Below are 21,068 nucleotides of genomic sequence, written 5' to 3' on the forward strand. Positions count from 1 at the left end.
TCTAATATTTTTATGTATAACATTCTGAGATACAAAAGTTTTATCAGTAAAACACTTGGTAAAAAAATATGTTAAAAATAACAACTAACTTTAAAGAGCTGGAAAGACACCACATTAAAACTAATGTAGTCTCTCACATTTTTATGTGCATGTAGGGTTGATTTGGTCTGCCAAGTGACTGTTCAGACATCTACTCTCTGACAAGTCTTAGCTCTCAACAGACACCTCTGGCTTTATTCTAGATTGCCTTGTATATTCTCAAAACAGTCCATCTCATACTAGGGAGGGTGTCCACAGACAAGAACCATACCTAGTTTACGCTAGGATTTCACAAACTTAGGCTGAATGTGAGTCAATAACAGTTCCAGCACTAGCCAAATATCTGTCAAATTAATTAGATGACTTCCTAGCATTTGAATATATGACAGAAATGTCCATCTTCTAAACTCTGTGCAAAGTTATTACAACATTATACTTTCCAAGACATAATTCCTGTACTAAGCTATATGATTCTGAAACAGAGATCTGAATCCAGGTCAAAGAATGTTTTACACTTTATTCTGCCAGGTTTTTATTTATTTATTCAAATATATCAAACAATGAAGCAGGTATTTCTTAAGATTTGCTTTTGACTTATACATGCAAAGAACTAGAAAAAGATGCCCACCACACTCTACTACACAGTTTCATATTTTGGGTGTGAAAACTTGTTTATATTTAAATACATGTCTAGGGCAGAAGTATTTAAAAATAAACCAAATAATGTGTTATAAAATAGGTAGAACTGACTAATGCCAGTCTTTATGTTCAAACTCATATGTAAGCAATCTAGAATTCTTGTCTCCCCACTTTTTAAAACTGTGCCACTGTCGAGATTCACAAATTTGGACTGCATGAACAGCTCTATTTCTGAAAAATACCAACAAGGATGTTTAATAAATACTATTTTTGTAGTTTGATAATATGTATTTTCAATTGTTTCAGATGAAATTGCTCGTGTAACTTTAAAATAATTTTGTAAACGTTGTTAAATCAAAGACACCTACGGCAGCTCATCAAGCGGAGTCAAAATCCATTTCTTTCCATGATTTAGAGGCATTTCTTTTGTACTGTTCAAGTTCCTAAAACAGAAACATAAATACATATTAAACTAATCTCCTCATTACTAAAAATTGCAAGAAATTTAAATTTTTAGTTGGCTAATGTATGTATAAAAACTTTGCAATGTAGAAAAAATTAAATATTAAACAAAATTATACTAAAAGTGCTATAAATTTTGTCACATTTGCTCTCATATAGGGAGAAAGATTTTATTTATTCTTGCCTAGATACTTTACAGGAAAGAGAAAATTTTGTCTCTTTTCTTAGACATTCAGACTGAGAAACCAGGCTCCCTATGAACGTACAGAAATATAACAATACACATTTTAAAAGGAGAAACCAGAAATACCCATCAGAAACTGCTGTTTCACACACATTATTTAAGGTGCTGCTGTTTAGTGGATTGCAAGTTAGCATCTGCATGTAAAAATGCAAACCCAAGGTGGTTATTAAAATTATCCATCTTTTAGCTAGATTATTAAAAGCAATCAGAGGCTTAAATTGTGGAGGTATAAAGCAAGCAAATTAGGTATGAAAGATGAGGCAGGCTATATTTTGCTACACTTGAGGTCAGCGGAGTACTAGCAAGGCAGACGACCTCATTTCAGTCAAATGTGCTACTGGGAACTTTGAAGCCTGTAATAAGAGGTTCTGTCAACATTACTAAACAATAGTTTCCTCTGCTGAATTTTATGTAGTGGTGTGTACTGTCAGGAATTATTTCTGAATATTTATTTTTAAGCAAAAAAATTAATTTAGGAAGCACTACAATTGCTTTTCATTCATTTAAAAGTAAGGCTTGCAACGTATTTACAGGAAGATGATGGTCTAATAAGGTACTGCTAGACCTAGGTGTGTACTGCTTGCAAGACAAGAAAAGTCACTATATTTTATTTAGATCAGAAAAGAGGTGGACATAAACCAGTGATTAGAATAAATGTAGTGCAGACCCTCAAAAGTGGACATGTATTTTATGATTATTATTTTTATTTTAATAGAATAAACTATATTAATATATAGAATTCCATATTTAATAGAGTATTTTAATATGATAGAGGAAGGGAAGTCTTGCTGTAGTTATGCAGGTACCAGAACTGACAAAAATAACAAAATTCCCACCTGGTGAATTTAATATTAGTATTAACTCTCAATCCAGCACAGAGGGAGGAAGAAGAAAATAAAGGTCTGAGCAACAAAGCAATCAATTTTCTTAAGATTGTATGAAAATAATAAATGAAATTTTCTCTCACGAAATAACTTCAGCAGCTTTGTCAGCAGTGCAGAGTTTTCAGAAAACACCACAGATGTATGAGCAGTAAGAAGATTTCTAGTTAGTGCACATTCTTCCTGATGCTTGCAGGAGTCTAATTTTACAGGTTTTTAACTCAATAGTTACATTAGAACATACTGTGTCTAGTCTAAATCTAGTAAGTCACATTATTAGATACAACTCCAGTAGTACTGAGCTGTTCTGTCTCTAAGCTGGTCTTTACTCAGTATTTTCACTCCCTTATTATTAATATAAAGCAATTTTGATCTTGGAACATACAGATCTGTTGGAAACTTGCCAACAGTTAGGAATAGAAAGAATACTGTGATATTTTAAGGATCACATGTAACCTGCTTTATGCTAAGTAAGTAATTTCAATTGTAACAACTTTCTGGAAGGCTTCAGGAAGAGGTAAAATTAGACAATGAAGTTTTACATATAACAACAATACTGTCTGGGGGTCATGTCATGTCAGGTGTTGGCTAAATAATTAGCCTTACAGACTTATCATCTGACTAAACTATTTCAAGAGAGAGGCAGATAATTTAGCAGAATTTATTTTGCTGTAATTTTAGCTAGCCTAGAAAGCAATTCAGTTTAAAGTCAATTCAAAACAATACAAAAATGCAAACTGTCAAACCACAGCATCTATTAGGACTGTACAGCTTTTCCACTACATACAAAAGTACAGAACAAAATTATAAACATTTGGTTTGGATGTATATCTAGGTAAGGCCAACATTTAAATGATGAGCAATGAAAGAAAAAGAAAAATGGATTAAATAGGAGGACATTTACCAAAAAAAATAATCTTTAACAAATCTCGGTGATTCAGGAGGAAAAATGCTGTCAGGAAAGTACACTTTCTTAGTTTATGCGCAAAACAGAAAGTAAAACACATCCCTGTAAATCAGAAATGTAATGGAAAAATCTTTCAAATACTGTTTCAAGATCACTCCAGAGACCCTCTTGGAAAAGGGCACCTTCCTGCTCATGAAGTTCTATACTACAAACATAAGCAGAATTGTAGAATATACTGCAATGATGCAATCAGCTAAGAGGTCTTCTCCCCAAAGTGAAAGAAGGTCCTGCAAAAGATTATGCCTTAAAGTACTCCAAAATCTTCATGCTAGCATTATGCTATGTTTGTTTTGTGGGTAGCAAGTACGGGGGCAGAGATCAGATTTACGAAGAAATAACAATTGCAATTTAAATGTGCTTTCAGTGTGCTCTGAATGTTTAAACATTATTAGTGCTAGCAACTTATCACAGATATCTCAACACTGGCATAAAGTGGATTTAAATTTTTTTTAAGCCTTAATGCTTCTGTACTTCTGTGTTTCTGTAAATTCTTCATCTGTCAAATGGGGAAGATCACACCTAATCTCAGAAAGGGATTGGGAAGAAAGACTTAAATGATGTTTGTGAGGCACTCAGATAAGATAACATTACCACACATTCTCAGAGGAAAAAAAAATTAATACTTTTGTGTTCATTGAAGTGTCTGAATGGCAGGTTGAGAAATAAGGTACATAAAGAATAAGGATGATGAAAAGAAATACTGAACAATTGAGTTGAGACATCAGCAAAATAGTATATGATCATGTAATTAAAGACAATACCATAATGTCTACAAACAAGAAGGAAAAATTAAGATTGTAGGAAAAGCCTTAATTGTTGCATTTCCTCAGTTCTGAGTGACTGATATGACTTTACTTTTCATGCAGCTTCTTACTAGAAGTGCCCTCAATCTGGAACATGGTGAAAACAACCAACTACTGAAATACTGATTAAAAATCTTCAGCACCTGGTGCTCTGTAAGTTGGTTTAAAAATTAAATCTTTTTAACCCATTTGGACATGCTTTCATGTGAAAACAAGAAATCGTGTTCTTGGCAGTTGAGTAAACATCCTAAATTACTTTTTCTCCAGATTATGAAGATAGCACATCTCCTCCTCTGGAGAAAAAGAAAGGTGGTACTGCTTTGTTACCCAGGTAGGTGCCTGTCACACTTCTCTGCCTGGTAACACTGGTCTGACCAAGGAGGTTCATGGCACAGTATGCAATTTTCTGTTTCATTGAATAAGACTGAAATTGTCTCCTGAAGTTCAGCAATATGTTCATGTCATCAAAGTATGTTGAAAAAACCTGGCTCTCATTTTATTGGCCAGTCCAGTCCCCATCTCAGACAGATTGCTGCAGATCTGACACACAGGTGACACTTATCTGAGTGACATGGTTAATTAGGCCCCTCCAATTTTAGGGGAAATAAGACTATTCTTCCTTGTGAGATGGTGTAGAACCTTCTTGAATTTGTGCCCTGTTAAAGTCTTAAGAGTTACAGCCCTGTTCTTTAAGATCTGCTGCCATTACTTCTTGTTAGCTGACACCAAATGGCACCAGGCATCTACTTGTTTTGGAGTGTACATCAGTGGCATGAGGCTTCAGCTAAAACTGGCACCAATCCCTAAGTAATAGCTCTGTGTAACAAGGACCAGTCAGTGTGACCTTTGGCACTGCATGACCTGAGTACCTGTGTAGTCTCTTCAGTTCTTCGAGCTCAAGGTTGGCTTTATCAGTTGCATCAATAAACGAAGCTGCAGTCAAATGTCCGGATCAAAAAGGTCCAAGTACCCATTTTGAATATTAGCAGTGAAGGCATAACAGGAAACAAAGAAAAACCTCCGAAAAGACATCTTAGAAAACTTATATCTGTGACACAGAGCATTTCCAAAGGAAACAGAGCAGACATCCCCATGTGCCATCTCACTGCTACAAACATTTAGAAGGAACTAAGGAACAAAACTTTCATGCCCCTATAGGTGCTTATATACATAGGTGGTGTATGTGTAGCTCTGATCAACAATATTATTTTAAAAGATCTCACTCTTGTTCAAGTTATGTGTGTACCAAAAATGAAACTTATGTGACCTTAAGGCATCAAAAGCCAAAAAGCTAAGAGGAAATGGAGAGAAATGAATGACAAATTTGCCATGTTGTTTATGGATGAAGAGTTAAGCAAAAGCTAGACATTAAAGGCCTAGTAACTATGCAAAATGAATGTTTTTCTTGAATCTTGAAAGCCCTGTGCAAAGAGCACAAAATTCCAGTAAATCCTGGAGAGAATCTCCTAGTTAAGAATTACATTAGAAATGTAAATTCCAAAAGGGTCCCTGGTGCTGTATTCTCTCTCTCAGAGTTTAACTGTAGAGAATAAAAAGGCAGTAAACAATTGCAACAGCACTATTTGATACAAACCTGTACTATGTACGTCTGTGGGGCAAGAACTAGGAAAAGCATTCTGAAAAGGCATAGTTGAGAAAGACGGATGTGCTCTATCTTGAAGAAAGGCCTCAGAGAGCTTTCCAGAGCAAAACCATTTAGAAATAGAGTGGCACATCTCATAGTCAAATCTGAAAATATTAAGGAGGAAAAATAATCTGGTCTAAAAGAAAACACTGCTGTGGCTGAATTCTGATAAGCTGGACTTTAAACTTCTACAGCCAAAAAGCATCTCAGATAAATACTTGCTGACAACGAGTACCTGGGAGTCAGCTGGATACTTTCTCAATTCTGTACTTTTCTTTAAAAAAACTTTTTTCTAATTTTATCCTCGAGAATTCGACCTTTTACTCTGCTGGAATTCAGGTAACCCCTTCAACCAAGGTTACAAAGTTGGTAATTACTTATTTTTGTATTGCCACAGTTATCTATAAATCTGTTACAGTATTATTGAGCAATCCTGACCGAGTCAGTCAGGTATGCTGGTTCTACTATCAGACGCAGTGACAGGGCTGCATTTTGTTTCTGTTGCTGGTTTTGTGTTTATTTTTCTTTTAAAGCTTATCTTTGAGATAAACAAGCAAACTGGTTATCACCTAGAGTCCAAAGTAACATTAATTAACCAAAAGTAACCAAGAGAAATGATAACATGAAAACATTCACTGTTATCATGTGAAACTTTAATTTTGCCTTATGTCCCATGATTTCATTAGTAACATGTTGCATATTAAACATCTTAATATACTGTTCCTCCAACAGTAGATACCATGAGACTATATAAAGAATGTGAGATTTATGATGCATTTAAAATGCTGCTTTAAAAACAGGATTTTTGCGCCACTTTTCATTTAACTGGGAAATAGAAAGACACTTCAAAAAACACTGCAACTAGAGAGTTCTTTTCTTTTAGATGTATATTTCTATCTTGGTGCATTTCAAATTCTTGGAGTATAAAACATTTTAATAATGTGCAAATAATCTTGTAAAAATTGAACTTCATAATAGAGAAACTTAGGAAATAGCTGCAGATAACAAAAGTAATTTTCTCTTTAATGCTCAAAGCTACACTGCTTTGCAATGCCCTTGAACAGATTAAGATTCTAAAAGCCAGTCTCTTTTGTTTAAAACCAGAAAATTAATAATTTCCTGTATGATTTAATCAATGCATACCAATATCTTCTTTTACAAGACATTATTATCTAAAAATAACAAACCTAGTACACCATATAGCTATTTTCAGATATGTAGATATATACTGAGTATGAGATTGTATTATAAATTCCAAAGGAAGCGTGCTTTACAGATTTTAATGATTTTTAAGACTGCACTTGATGTAACGGAAATTCAGAACTGATGCCTACATTAACAGGATATTACAGGTAATGTGCAAGTTCAAAGGCTGCAAAAGATTCTTGAAATTGCTTTATTCTTTGGATAAATCTTGGATTGATTTTAACAGACCCGTGCCTGTGATATCAATGAAGACTATTACACACAGTACTGCTACTCAGGTGTTGTTATATACTGATGGCTATAAGGCAATGTTTTAACCTTCATCTAGTTTGCCACAGAATTTTTCTATAAAAGTAATTCACTATTAATCTAGAGAAATGCAGAAATACTTCAAAATTAATAAGAAAAATAAAAGACCCTGTCCCCAGTAGAGATCTTCTAGAATTCAGAGATTAAACCATGTGGTTAACAGAAACAAAAAAAAGTAAACAGTCCCCACCCCAGACCTTGATATTGCTTCCTAGACTTTCTGTTAGTCAACACCCAAATGAGAGTACAGGGTGCAAAAATGAAGAAATGACTGCCAAGAAAGCTTCAAAGTTTTGCTTCAATATTATTTTAGTGAATTAATTCTGGAAAACAGAGGGAAAATTTGAATTATTAATTTCTAAAGAAACTCAAAGCCAAAACTTTGAGATGTGACAATGCTCTACCAGCTTAATATCTACCAATGGAAAAAAACCCAAACACACAACCTAAGCTGAAATCTAAAGCTGAAGTTATTTAAAGGCAAAAAGGGGAAGTACAAATATATTCTACAATTAGTTCAGCAATGCTGGTGGTTCTGGAATACCTGACTGTGAACAGCAGTTGGAGAATTACCACATACCTGGTTTTTCTGAGCTCTCATGACATCAACTTCATACTCAGCGTATTGTATATCCTGTGCAGGGTCCTTGGTATCTTGTAAATCACAAAAACTCTAAAAGAAGAAAAGACAACAACCAAATGATAGAATTTATCTTCTGTTCTTTTAATAAGAAAATGCCACACTGTAGATCTAATGGAAGTATTTGCTTTTAATATGAATATATTAAAAGCTTGCATTTATGGAAGAATTTTGTGCTATAGGACACAGATTAGTTAAAAGAGTTCTTCTATTAGTAAAATGATGAGAAAGTAATAGTGCAGCTAGATCTTAAAGGAAAGAAAATATACTTATTTGGTAGTTGTTTATTACTCTTGAACGTCAAAATGAAAATATCTTTTCTGGCCCATGACATTTGGGCATAGTTGAGGTTGCTCTTGCTAAAGTACTTAATATTCATGAATAGAACTTCGTTCTGGTTATCAGAAGCCTTACGTCAATAGCTGAGAAATTGATTACTGTCTTTTTGCCAAATATCTGAATTTTCATTTACTAACCTTGAGGGAACTATAACTTTAATACCAAAGAAGCAAATACACTAATAGAAAGAAACACTATCAAATCCATCAAATAAAGAGGGGTTTTTTTTAAATGTTGTCCTGCACATTTCTCCTTATTTATAACAAATGGAAAACAGCAAGAAGGCAATCATACCAATGATGGAATAAAATAAAGCAGAATTCTACTTCTTAGATGAGGCAACAGACAAAGAAATTTACAATGCATAAAAACAGCTTTAATGTTTCAAGCATACTTTGGAACCAAAACAGAAGATTGGTAATCTATTTGGCAAATCTTTAAATCTTTAATTAGACTGATATGCCAATGAACACTGATGGAGCTTGCAAGGTGAGAAGTGTACTCATTTCTCCAGCTGTTTCAGGAGGAGTTCAGATATTATTGGGGGAGAATAGATGTTTGTTTACTGTGTTTTTAAAGGCTATGAGGAAAAACAACATGAACAATAACTGTTCTGTACAGTTTCTGAAAAGTGAAGTTTAGTCTTTATCTTATTTGGGCATCTTATAGGGAGAATGGCATCTTTCCTAACTACTAAATATAGGGAGCTGATTGAAGATGTAGAAGCTCTTAATCAAAGGACCACTGCATACAAATCTGTATGTTTTAAAAATGTATTAATTAAAGGGAACTGCTGAGTGAGACTGAAATTCCAGTCAGTGGACTCGAAAGACAAAAAAATCAGTAAGGATATTACTTCTATTCTGTAAAAAAAGCAGCTGTGCATCTGGCATGTAATAAATACCTACTTTGGGAGGAAATGTTTTCTCAAATACTTTTTTCCACAGTTCCAAAGGTGTGTTTGCGCGCATCTTTCCAATATCACTATCCGAGGCAGGTGGTGGTCCTAAGGATTCCAGCACAACATAAGACAAGTATGTTGTCATAACAGCATAAAATATAAAATAATTTTGCATAATGATCCATCTAATTTAGTATTTCATCTTCTACATTGACAAGATGCAACAAATTTGAAAAAAACATTGATCTCCTACCATGAAATGGGCTGAGAGGCATTGTACATTGTATTTTCTTTTAGATCTAAGCTTATTGGTACTTTAGTATTTGATGTAGTCCTGATATTTTATTAAGCTACCTAAAAAAACTGTACAGATAATTCTCAATAATATACTGCATCATGATTTTAAAATTTATAAGCCATTTCCTTCAATAACTGATAATGATGTGCTATGATTAATTTATCTGCTTAAAATGTTTTTCTCATTTTCAAAACAAGTAATGAACAGGGAATGTCCTAACCTATTTGGCTCAGCGAATCCAGGCCTGCTGGTATAAACAGAGGTTTGCTGGGGTCCACTGATACAGATTTGCTAAACAGGAAAAAAGAAAGTGTATCAAGTGAGCATTTAGCAGTCAATGAAAAATTACATTATTCTAGCTAAGACTAGAATCTTACTGGGCTTTGCATACAAATACGTGTAAATAAAAAAAGTATTCGATTCCTGTGGTGACCAATTCATCGCTTTGGGGATCGCAAACAAAGGAGTAATCACTGTCCTGTGCAAACATAGGCAGTTGAGTATCAGGACTCCAAGTCCATGAATAAGAACCTTTCAGAGATCATATTTAAGAAAAAAAAGTTTTGATGATTAAAATATTTTTATTAAGTAATTTTAGACTCTAGGCAAGACATTTACTAGTTGAACAATAATGTTACCTTTTATCATAGCCAAATGCCAAGTGATTAATAAGAACACGGGCTTTCAGCAGCAGAGCCTCAGATTTACTGGTAAACTAAATGAATCAGAAAACAAAATACACATTATAACCTTCCATCATAGAAATATTAAATAATGCCATCTACAGAGAGGATGGAGCCTTGCTAATTCCTGACCGCAATAAATTTGGTATATGTTCACTGAATTTACTAGAATCTCACCCTCCCTTTCCAAAATATGAGTGTATTTGTTACTGAATATATTGATCAAGAAAGATTAAATGAACAATAGTATAAAGATTAAAGACTGAATTTTAAAATACTGATTCAAAATCTTTTGTCCAAGACTAATGAGTTATTAAGGTTTTAAATTAGATTAAAAACTATCCAGAATACCATAAACATTTAGAAATGTAATGAATAACTATATAATTGTTCTCACATCATAAAAGCAGCTTCAAAGTGGCAGAATGGCACAGATTTATCATAAAGCAGTTCTCAGAATATATTCCCAAACAACATGCTTATTCCTGTCTAAGGGCTCTTGTATCCTAATAGATTCATGTCTTTGAGAAAGAAGTCAGATCCCTACTGTGGAAAATTAATTTTCTCCCACACATTTCAATGAGAACGAGGATTTAGCAACCAAAGAGTTTTAGGATTCTAGTTTTTATTTAATTACAATAATGCTTAAATACTTTTAAAAAAATAATCAAGACAGTTATATTCTCAGTTAACAATAGACAAATTCATGTGTTTACATGGATGCAAAAGGACATGCTGTGATTATAAGAATTTAAAGCAAGCATAAGTTGTTTTGCTAATCACTAAGCTACTATTAAATATGATTTATTTAATAAATTACAGTTGATACAATTAGACCCATCTTCTGATGCAGAGTGGGCCCAGGAGGCAGCATTTTTGGACTGTGAATCTCAGCATGCTTGTTTCTGCCTTAACAATCACTTTTGCCCATTCTCTTTTCTTGTACCAAAAATAAATTTGCCAAATACACAGTAAACTCAAGACAGGAACTAAGTTGGCTACCAGATAACTATTAGCTTGTATATGTGTAGCTTGTTTATTCACAAAGCATGTCCATCCATACTCTGCCAATACCTGTACCTCATTAAGAGGTAGTCTTACAAAGAAAGCTACTGTAAAACCAATTAAATCCCATTTTCTCTGGGAGTTTTACATTTGTATGTTTTTAAACATAGTTTTATAACAGAAATACTGTTCATCTGCTCTATGCTTAAACAGAAAGTGAATATACACACCACTAATGATGCTCCATAATAATGTGAAACAAATCGAAGTGTCTTGCTTATTATTTTCCTCATTTCAGAGTCAAACTCCTGAAAAAGTTGATATTGGAACATATATGTAAGAAACAAACCCCAAAATATTACAGTTAGAACTTTTCTTTTTTTTTTTTTATAAACTGCAAAGCATTTAGTCTACAATATATGAGGCTTTCAGCTGTCAGCATAATTATATCTTAAGACAGAATCAGTAACAGCCTACTCTGAAAAGAAATGTCACAATTTCCCTTTGTTTCTTTTTCACAGAGGGAGCCTAATTCAGGCAATATGTTAGTCCAGAAAAAGTTTCTTAATTGGGAATGTGTATTCAATTTTCAATTACTTTGATTTTGCTTTAAATTTTTAGAAGTATAAATGCTGCCTACTGTAAAAATAAGGATTTTTTTCTTTTTGTGAAAATATTTAAGTAAATCTTGGGGTATATGCTCCCTAAAGTCTAATACCTGCCAGACTTGAAAGGTGCATAAAGATATCTTTTCTTCAATGTTTCTTTAATATAAGATCATACAGATGGCCTTCTCTGGATAAAGTGGGTGAAAACATGGTCCAAATGAAGCCTGCAGGAGTCTGTCCATAGACTCCAAAGGAACTAGGTTTTTAAGTTGTGCTTATTACATGAGAGTCACTGACTTTTAAAGAGGTCATGGCTCAGCATAAAGCTTCGGTATGAGAGAAGGCAAGTCCCTTATTAATAAAGAATTAAGTAACTCCAAGAGTCAGCCAGATATCAACGCACTATGCAGTCATCCAGAGAAGCGCAAGCTGCCAGCATGACTCCTGAAAATCCAACATACTGTCCTAGCGTCTCATGATCAAGTGCTGTGAGTATGCATTTGTTAGGATTTTTTACATTCTGGGAGAGAATCCAGCAGTACTGTGATATTTTTTCCTCTCCCCCATAAAAGATGAAATTACTTACTCCCTTGTCTCTAAAAGCTTAAAAAGTACTTTAAAAGAAGTTCCAGACCAAAATGATAGTTTACTGTTTGTGCTGCCACAATGACCAAAAGATCTGATCAGCTGACTTGAGAGACACCTCTCTTTCACTGCCATATACTTAAAGCTGCTGTGAGAAGGGACACATGGAGCTGGATTTCTCTCATTATAACAGTAAGTCATCAACATGCTGTTTTCTTGCTTCCCCCTTTGGTCTGCAGCCACTTGTGTCTCAACATTTTCCAAGTACATCTCAAAAATCATCAGTTTGGGGGTGTTTTGTGAAGGAATGACAGTATGCCTTCCTTAATGCTCTTGGATGGAAATATTTTTTTTTGGTGGTAGAACACTGCCTGGCCATACTTTTATTCAAAAGATTACTATTACCTTAGTGAAATTTTAGGGTATAAAATATGTACTGGGAATATTTTAATTATTTAAAATGTATTTAAGTATTACTTACATGAAAAATATCATATTTGCTTCCAATTATCACCAAGGGTATTGGAAAAGGGTCAACTAACTCATAATCCTATTAAAAAGATATAGGACAGTTAAGCAGTGTAAACAAACCGAAGAAGATTACAACTGTTAAAACAACTGAAATGGGTTAAAACTAATTCACAGAAGACAAGGTTTTCAAAACCTTAAATTTGATTAATAAACTTTAATGTAATATCCATACCATGTTCTACAATTTTCCCATTTTCTTCATAAATGGTCAGGAAATAATCCTTGTGAGCAGTCAGAACTCTTACTGGCATAAAAGGGCTCTTACACTACATACTCTAGCTCCAACATTAGATGGGAAGGGAAGAGAGGAAAAACTTCATGAATTCCAGCCAGACTGGATTACTAGACTTTTTGACACATTCCTTGCATAATATATAAAGGAATACAGACAAAATCTCAAGAAAAATAAGTGGAATGATATGCATGTGTCACACATTTTTCCTTCCTACATCATGTTTTCCAAACTCTTAAAAAATATTTAATATTTTCCTGTAGTCCATATGAAGTGAGATAATCCCCTCATGTGTTCATGCAATTATTTATTCAAGCTGCTTTGGTTGCAGCAGAGTGGAAAAGAGATGTGTTGTAGCAGAGGTTGGCCTAAAAGTTATCTTCTAAAACCAGTTATTTTGCATACAGGTTAAATGACAGGCGGGATGTTGAAAAGAAGCTGAACATACTGAAAATCCTCTTCTTGGAGAGGAAAAATAATGGCTTCACTCATACACTGTGAAGGCAAGAGCTTTGAGCAAAATTATTGTAACTTAAAACTGAGTATATAGAATACAGAACTGAAAAGAATAGTTTTAGTTTCTTAACTAAGAGGAGAAATTGAGATAATGTCAGAAACATTAAAACAAGCATCTTTGGACTGTGGAATTAATTTTTGACTATGGAGTACTTTAGGTACATCGAGCTTGTTTAAACAAAGTCTGCAACTGATATGTTTTATCATCATAGCCAGAAATTCTTCAGCCAAGCCAATGGAATATATCTAATCCTTAAAAATATAATCTAAGAATTTCATCGATTCCCATTTATCATAAAAATATGTTTAGCTATAAAAAGGTAAATAAAAACCTGCATAAACTCTCATTTAATGTGACTATAAAACTCAGTATTTTCTCCCAGAAAACTGACACATTTTTTCCTTGAACAATGATGAAAGTAAAAAGAGAACCAAGGAGTAACATAAAATTTTATTTGCATTATTTTTGATAGTGAAAGATAAATAGAAATTCTAGTTTAGAAGGTATAATCGTGTTCCCTACAGGGCAAGAATAACAATTCTCAACAATCAATGGCATTATTATTTTTACTTTATTTCAATAAGCTTGCAGTTTTCTGAGATGTAAACCTCTATATGTAAACTTGACACTGTGGTCATGATTTATTGCCAAATGTGGTCGCAGGTATTTTGTTTTTGTGTATTACCTTCTCTAAAAGTAAAAAACAACATCATAATCCAGATCTCAAACCCTATACTCTAAAGCTACTGAGTGTTGCATATGTCGCTTTCTCATAAATTTTGAGTTACTTTTAAATTTCTGGGCTTTATATGCATTTGCTGTATTACAGCATTTTATAGAAAGTACAGTAACTAGATTTACATGCCAAGTCTTTGAATTGTTGAATACTTATTTATGCATTATATATACACAACATTTGCAGAGGTTTAATGCACAATGACTTTTCAATTCTATTGCGCATAATCTAGTTTAGCTTTTCCAGAGATTTAGTTAGCAATTATGTTTAAAGGACTGATGTTAACATTTCTGAAACTTTATAATTTAATTAGTTGTCAGATTATCAAAAGGCATTGAGTTTGTGATAGACATTTAAATAAATGCAAAGTATATAGTCATGTTGATGGCTGTTATAACTATATTCTTTGCTTAAATTTGTACCTTCAGCTAGTCTCTCGCTAGATGACTTTTGTACATTCTAGTTTTCATCTTCATTTTAAAAAGATGAGGGGGAAAAAAAAGCAAACTGCTACTCTAAAACTATTTCTTTTGATTGGGGTAACATGCCATAACAATCACATTAGATATCTAACAAAAAGATATAAGAAACCTTCTTTCCTTGTTTCTGCTCTTATTGAATTTTTATTAAATTGCTATAATTTTCCAGTGAACAGGTTCATCTACATCAAATGGATTTTCAGTCATGCATAAAAATCTAAAAGAGTTGTTTATGATTTTCAAAAGCATTATCTTTAACTGTATAAAGGCCTGTGACATCTGGAGAAAATATTAGAAGTAACTTACTGGGTGATCCCTCTGCAGATTGTTCCGCATCCTCTGTTTAAGTTCAGCAGCTACTTCAGGATTTGTCTTTTCTAGTTTGGCTAAAATTTTGTTCACATGGTTCCTGGTGACCTGCAGAAGGTTCTCCATAGTAGTCCAGAGTTCATTGGGTTTGGACAGATCCAAAACAAGAACTACAGCAAAGGATCTATTAAAAAGGCATTATTTGGTCACATATTTAGTGCATGAGGCAATCAACATTTTCATATAAAACTGTACTGTACTACAAATGTGAACAAACAAATGCTGAGAGAGAATTAAATGTGACAGCAAAGGAAGATGGCTTCAAAGGATACTCTGCACTCTGAAGAAACCTCTCCCTTGTCTCTTTTTCAGAACTATTATTTTGGCAACTTTCCATCAGAGATCGTGGGGGGATTGCATGTATCAAACATTCTTTCAAAGCAGTAAAATATGCAAATATCCTCAGCCCATATAGCTCCTTCTTCCTGTAAGACCAGGCATTTATACTGTCATGTATCCCTGCCATCTCATAAACTCTACAATCCCAGATGAAGCAATGGTAGCAAATAGTTAGGATCTTTCCTAACTATTAATATATTGGAAAGTTCTCTACTTTCATTATTTTTTTTGTAATATGAAAGGGAAATGAGAAATGTTTTACATCTAATCTCCTTTCCTTCCAAAACCCTGGTCCCCAAAACACTAACTGCATTGAAGTGCAACTGCAAAGAATATCACAAATGCAGTCACTTGAATGGAGGCAATCATTCTGTCACATTCCAGCCTGACTTGAAAAAGGGGATTCCAGACCAGAGTGGTATTAGAAAGGCTACAAAGCAAAGTGAATGTCCAATTTCACTTTAAAATGCTGTGGGTGGAAAAAAATCTGGAGAAAAATCTCTTGATGAAACTAGATACAGTTCATGGAACTTTTAAATAAGCAAATTGCTTGACTACAGAGAGATGAGAAAGCCAGTGAAAAGCACTTATACTTAAGTTGAAATGGTAGAATTTTTTTACTAGCATGTTAAAATATTGCCTTATGAACAGAGGTTCATTGTTCTTACAGAATGCTGCTATCCCACCAAAGAATCTTAAGATTATTCACATCACCAAAAAGGGAAGAAAAGACTGATGGAGGTGAAGATCAGTTAATTTAATTTACAAGGGCTGAAAAATGATAGTTAATTTTTTCTCTCCCAAGCTCTTCTAGAAACAAAGAGCTTCACATGCCATGTTTTATTTTTATTGTCTTAGTCTCTCAGCAAATAATGGCATTATTTCAATAGTCAAAACAGTAGCAAATGTACTTGATAAAAATGGTATCCCTCTTTTTCTTTTTCTCACAGAAGTTAAAGCTCACTACCAAGGAAATAAAGCAATGCATCATAATACAAAACTTATCTTTTGATCCTTTTCTCCCCTTCCTTTAAACTCCATCTTCCCTAATCAAAAACCCCATAAAATGCACTCCCTAACCCTCTCATTCTTCATGCAACTTTTCATGCATTTCTTCTTCCTATGCTGTTCCATTACTTTAATTGATTTTTCTCACTCCATTGTCTTAATTTGATCTAAATTCCTGTTTCCTTTAGTTTTCAAATAAGTTCAATAGCTCTAGTCCCTCTTGGAAACATTATCTCTCTGTTACTTGATCTTCTCATTAGATGGTCATTTCCAAAACATCCAGAGATTTTTTTGGTCACAATTTTTTGCCTTGTTTTTTACCCTACAATACTGTCCCTCACAGAAAGAGCATCTGTTTGCATGCAGAAGCAGGAAGCAAGATTTTATTTTTCACATATCCCCAAGTTGCTTTTTCTGCTCTTTCACTGAGCATAAAGACACTATGTCTTCTCTTTTTCTGTGTGTCTTGTTCTATGTGCTTAAGGCCAACCTACTTCCTCCATGTTACCACTTTTTTTTGTTGAGATTACTGCGAACTGGTTTATTAGCAGAAAAGTATGAAAAGGAAGATCAAAGTATCAGTGGTACTACAATGATTTTTAGAAAAAATCACAAATGTTCTATCTTACATTTTGAAAGAGATTTTCACAATAAAAGGTCTAGAGATTTACTTATGTTTGAAGGAAAGCTGAAATTAACTCTGGAATTGTAATATTTACACTCACCTTATGTTGTGGCTAGTGATTGGTATTCGAATGAGTTCCAGTAATGAGGTTCCACCACCTAGTTCCCAAAAATGAGCTATATCTTTAGGCTATAAAAGAGTCACTTTATGTTAGAAACATGTGCTTCCATGCAATACCAAGGAAAAATCTTTATCTGGTAAACAGGCTTTTCATGCAAGTGACTCAGAACAAGAACACACTTCATTAGTATTTTCTAAAGCCAAAACCAAATACAAAATTCTCCATGTTCCAGTAATCCCACATAACACTTAGAAAAACTCCTGGCATGCCTATGACTGTCTTGATAAATGGCTATTGTAAAGTAAAAAAATAAGGAAGCAGCATGATTACTGATAAATGTTTAAAAAAATAAATCAGGTTCTCTTCACTTTCTTTTTGTTTATTGCAGCTCAAGACTAATGCTTTTTGAGAAGTTTGCAACTGGAAAAGTAATGAATCTGTACCTTCAGATTCAGTTTCTGGGAAAAGCTTTAAGTGATTTTTGTCTTTCAGAGTCGGGTTTTCCACTCCCCACTTCAGCAACTGAAACAGCAATTCCCTGCAGCAACAGTTATTGCTGCTGAGCAGTGTTGTGCTGAGGTGGGAATGGGTTCACTATTTCCATTAACATAATCTGCAGTGCAAAGTTTAGTGAGGTGGAGACATAACCCAAAAACTTAATTATTATTTAACATCCTCTAAGATGACTGTTTCTCTCACATCATTGGTTTGTACTCATTTTGCATGTTAAAGACAAAGTTAAAGGCATGCATACTATGTTGCAATGGGAAAATAAAAGCACTCAAACACAAGTTTTTATAGATGAATTTGATTGCTTTGTGTTATAATTTGGTCTCTGATCTACTGTGTTTTACTGAGGGGGAAAAAACATATTACTGATTAAAATACAGAATTAAACTAGCTAAATAAAATTATATTAAACCCCTTTTTGTTTAACGGACAATAAGCTAAAACCTCTAAGATACTTATATATAAAAATAAAACATACTATTTTTATGCATATGTATATAGATATGTAGGTATATACGGTAAATTATACTTTCTGGATACTCACTGTATTGTGTCTCCTTGCCCTTCTTCCAAAGGTATATTCCAAGGCTAATGTTGGTTTTGGAGTCTCTTCCCTATGCAAGGAAAAATAACTTCATTTTGTCAAGATCCTCTAAATAAAGGAAGTTAATTCTACAGTTACCAAATTACATTTATCAGTTAGTTCAGGATTTGGCTTAGAGAGAGCAGTACAGCGAGGACACTTCAGGACACAAGCTCTCAGGTACCGAAGACAGGAGAAGCAGCAGCACCAATCTGGAGAGATGGGCCATTTCAGCTCTCTAATACTGGAGGAGAAGGACTGAAAGGGTCAGATCACAGGTAGTAAAGAAGGGAAATAAACTCATTCATAAGTGACCAACCAGCTACAGAACACATCTGTATGCATACATTATGAATCATCACACAATATAACTGCTATGTAAAATTCTAATCCACAGGTGAAAACTGCTTTTAAATATTTGACACATACCTCTCAAGACACCTCAATATAATAGTAGTCTTTCCCTGGAAATTAAAAACAAAGAACGCTACTGAACTATCAGTAAAGCATAAAAGTTGTATCACTAAATCAAGTTATTTAGCATTCCAGTAATAAAGTACCAGAAAATTGCAAATGCATGTAATTGTTTGTAGCCTTATAGTGGAAACTTAACTCCAACTTTCAGTCAGAATCAAATTATACTACCATTATTATAATTATAAACTAATAGAGATGACAAATACAGTAATAGGAACAGTGTACTTAAAATTAGACACCAGTGATCAGTTTGACCAACTCTTTTAAACTGTTTAACAGTTTTTAATTATTAATAACACATTTATGTAATGTGTGTTTTCCACTGGAATTAATGATTACTGATGAGATGGAAACAAAAAGACTGCTTAAAATACAAATAAAGAACAGAAAAATACATCTTTACTTTGTTAAAATTCAGACACTGACTACCACACCACACTGAAGGGGCTAGCACTTCTACAGTTAACTCCTGTATCACTTTCCATCTCAAAAATCAGTGAATTTTGGGTAAATATGAAAAGTCATTGTATTTTCTCTGAAAAAGTATTTTAAAAATTGCTGATTAAGAGGTTGCACATATACCGGGCCTTCTTAAAAAATATGACTCAGTTCATCAAAAAGGCAGATATTTCCTGGCTAACTTTACAAACAAATGCTAACAGAAGAAAAATATGAAATTACCAATGACCAACTTATTGGACACTTACGGGATAATGAATTAAAACAACCTCAGGTATATAGAATCATGAGTTTGCAATCAGTGGTACAGCATGTTCAAATAGGTCTGACATAATACAGATAGAATTCATTGTGGCATGTCAAGGCCTTGATCTACAACAAATCTGGTATCAGTGCACTTAAACTGGATTGTTACCAGTTAAACCTTTACAAGGGAAAACAATTAAAGAGGGTAGCATTATTTTTGGCAGTGACTTTAAAAAAATAATGAAGCCAAACCTCAAAGAATCAGCACATCATTGATAACCCTAATCATAAACCTGAATTCACACTGTGTGGAATGCCCACTCTGCAGAATGAGACCATGACATATTTTGTCTTTAAAGTTAAGTAAACCTTAACATCTGAAAGTACCAGATATTTTCCCTGACACAAACTATGTTTGAAAGGTGTATAATTGTACAGTATTTAGCATTACCCCATTTTTGTTTCCCATAAATAATATTGATTTTTCCCAAACTTCCCCCTGCTTGACATCATCATCAGGGTTTTCTCTCTTCTCCACTTCAGCTATAGCAAGATCCCACAAAGTATCACTAGTTGGAAAAAAAATAAGAAGAGAATAATTAGAGAAAAACCATGGACCATAATTTCTGAAAACATCTAAATGAAGGTTATTGTGGTATATATTATTATTGTGATTATTTCACATCACATGCCCTCTGCTTGTCATAGCACTTTTAACCAAACCGGGTTAAGTAACATTCCTCAGGTAACCCCAGCTGCCATTTGTGGCACACACAGAGCAAACACCAGCTGTGCGGCGGGAGGCTTTGAGTACTTTTAATCACAGAATCAATTAGCTTGAAATAGAACTCCGAGATTGAGTCCAACCTATGTTCGAACACAACACTGTCAACTAGACCATAGCACCAAGTGCCGCGTCCAGTCTTTCTTTAAACATCTCCAGGGACGGTCACTCCACCGCCTTCCTGGGAAGCCCATTCCGGTATCTGACACCTTTAAAAGGTTTTCTGTCGACTCAGGCTTTCCGCAGGACGCTGCAGGAGGCTGGCAGCCTCTGGAGGCGGCAGCTCCCCGACGCCGGCCCGGAGGAGCCGGGCAGGGCTCGGTGGGCTCGGGAGGACTCCGGACCCGCGCTCGGTGTCCCGGGAAGCTGCTGCTCGGGGCCACGAAGGCTCCCCGTTCTCAGGCTCACCCGTGGTCACCTGCCGACCCCTTCTATGTGGGGTTCCTTACAGCAGCAACCGGCCAAGGGACAGGCGTGCCCTCTCCTGCCCTGGGCCCCGCTCGTTTTCGGGGCAGAGGCCGGAATGGCCCGTTTTAAGCCCGCCTCCCTCTCTCCCTCCCTGCCTCCTTCTCTCCCTCCCTCTCTCGCTCTCTGTTCCAGGCTGTGCTCCCCGGCCGCCGGCTCCTTCTCCCCACGGCAGCGGGAGCGAGCCCCCGACACCGAGCCCGGGCAGGGCTCCCCGGTACCTGGGCTTGGGCATCGCTCGGCGGGGCGCGGGCTCAGCTCCCCGTGTCCATGGGAACCGCGCCGGGAGCGCCGGGAGCTGTAGTTCCGCGGGGACGGGGCAGCTCCCGCCCC

General features: G+C 35.0%; 2 protein-coding genes across 3 annotated transcripts in view; one reads left to right on the forward strand and one right to left on the reverse strand.

The window, feature by feature from the left end:
- ABCG5 (ATP binding cassette subfamily G member 5) overlaps positions 1–18,084 on the forward strand; it is a 35,340-nt gene extending 17,256 nt beyond the window's left edge. The window contains exon 14 of the mRNA XM_027682001.1: positions 17,600–18,084. The gene's annotated coding sequence lies outside the window, so the exon portion shown is untranslated. The remainder of the gene's footprint in view (positions 1–17,599) is intronic.
- On the reverse strand, positions 531–21,067 carry DYNC2LI1 (dynein cytoplasmic 2 light intermediate chain 1). 2 transcript variants are annotated; one of them, XM_027682004.1, is made up of 13 exons: positions 20,957–21,067; positions 19,938–20,055; positions 18,734–18,768; positions 18,266–18,335; positions 17,191–17,279; positions 15,056–15,242; positions 12,736–12,804; positions 11,292–11,369; positions 10,012–10,088; positions 9,594–9,664; positions 9,083–9,180; positions 7,776–7,868; positions 531–1,121 (listed from the first exon to the last, which is right to left on the reverse strand). In XM_027682004.1, the coding sequence occupies exons 1-13, from the start codon at positions 20,968–20,970 to the stop codon at positions 1,056–1,058; spliced, it is 1,065 nt and encodes a 354-aa protein (XP_027537805.1). In that variant the 5' UTR covers positions 20,971–21,067; the 3' UTR covers positions 531–1,055. The 2 variants fall into 2 exon arrangements, with proteins under 2 accessions (XP_027537805.1, XP_027537806.1); XM_027682005.1 differs by lacking the exon at positions 20,957–21,067 and adding an exon at positions 20,679–20,760.
- Position 21,068: the final 1 nt, after the last annotated feature.

Source organism: Neopelma chrysocephalum, unplaced genomic scaffold, assembly GCF_003984885.1.
Source record: "Neopelma chrysocephalum unplaced genomic scaffold, ASM398488v2 Primary Assembly neopelma1_61b, whole genome shotgun sequence".
Classification (NCBI taxonomy): Eukaryota; Metazoa; Chordata; class Aves; order Passeriformes; family Pipridae; genus Neopelma; species Neopelma chrysocephalum.

Excerpts from the sequence above, each read along its gene's own strand:
- DYNC2LI1 (XM_027682004.1), bottom strand. Across the intron at positions 15,243-17,190 it reads ATCACTAGCCACAACATAAG|ATCCTTTGCTGTAGTTCTTG; the intron begins GTGAGTGTAAAT and ends CCTTTTTAATAG. Across the intron at positions 12,805-15,055 it reads ATCTGCAGAGGGATCACCCA|GATTATGAGTTAGTTGACCC; the intron begins GTAAGTTACTTC and ends TCTTTTTAATAG.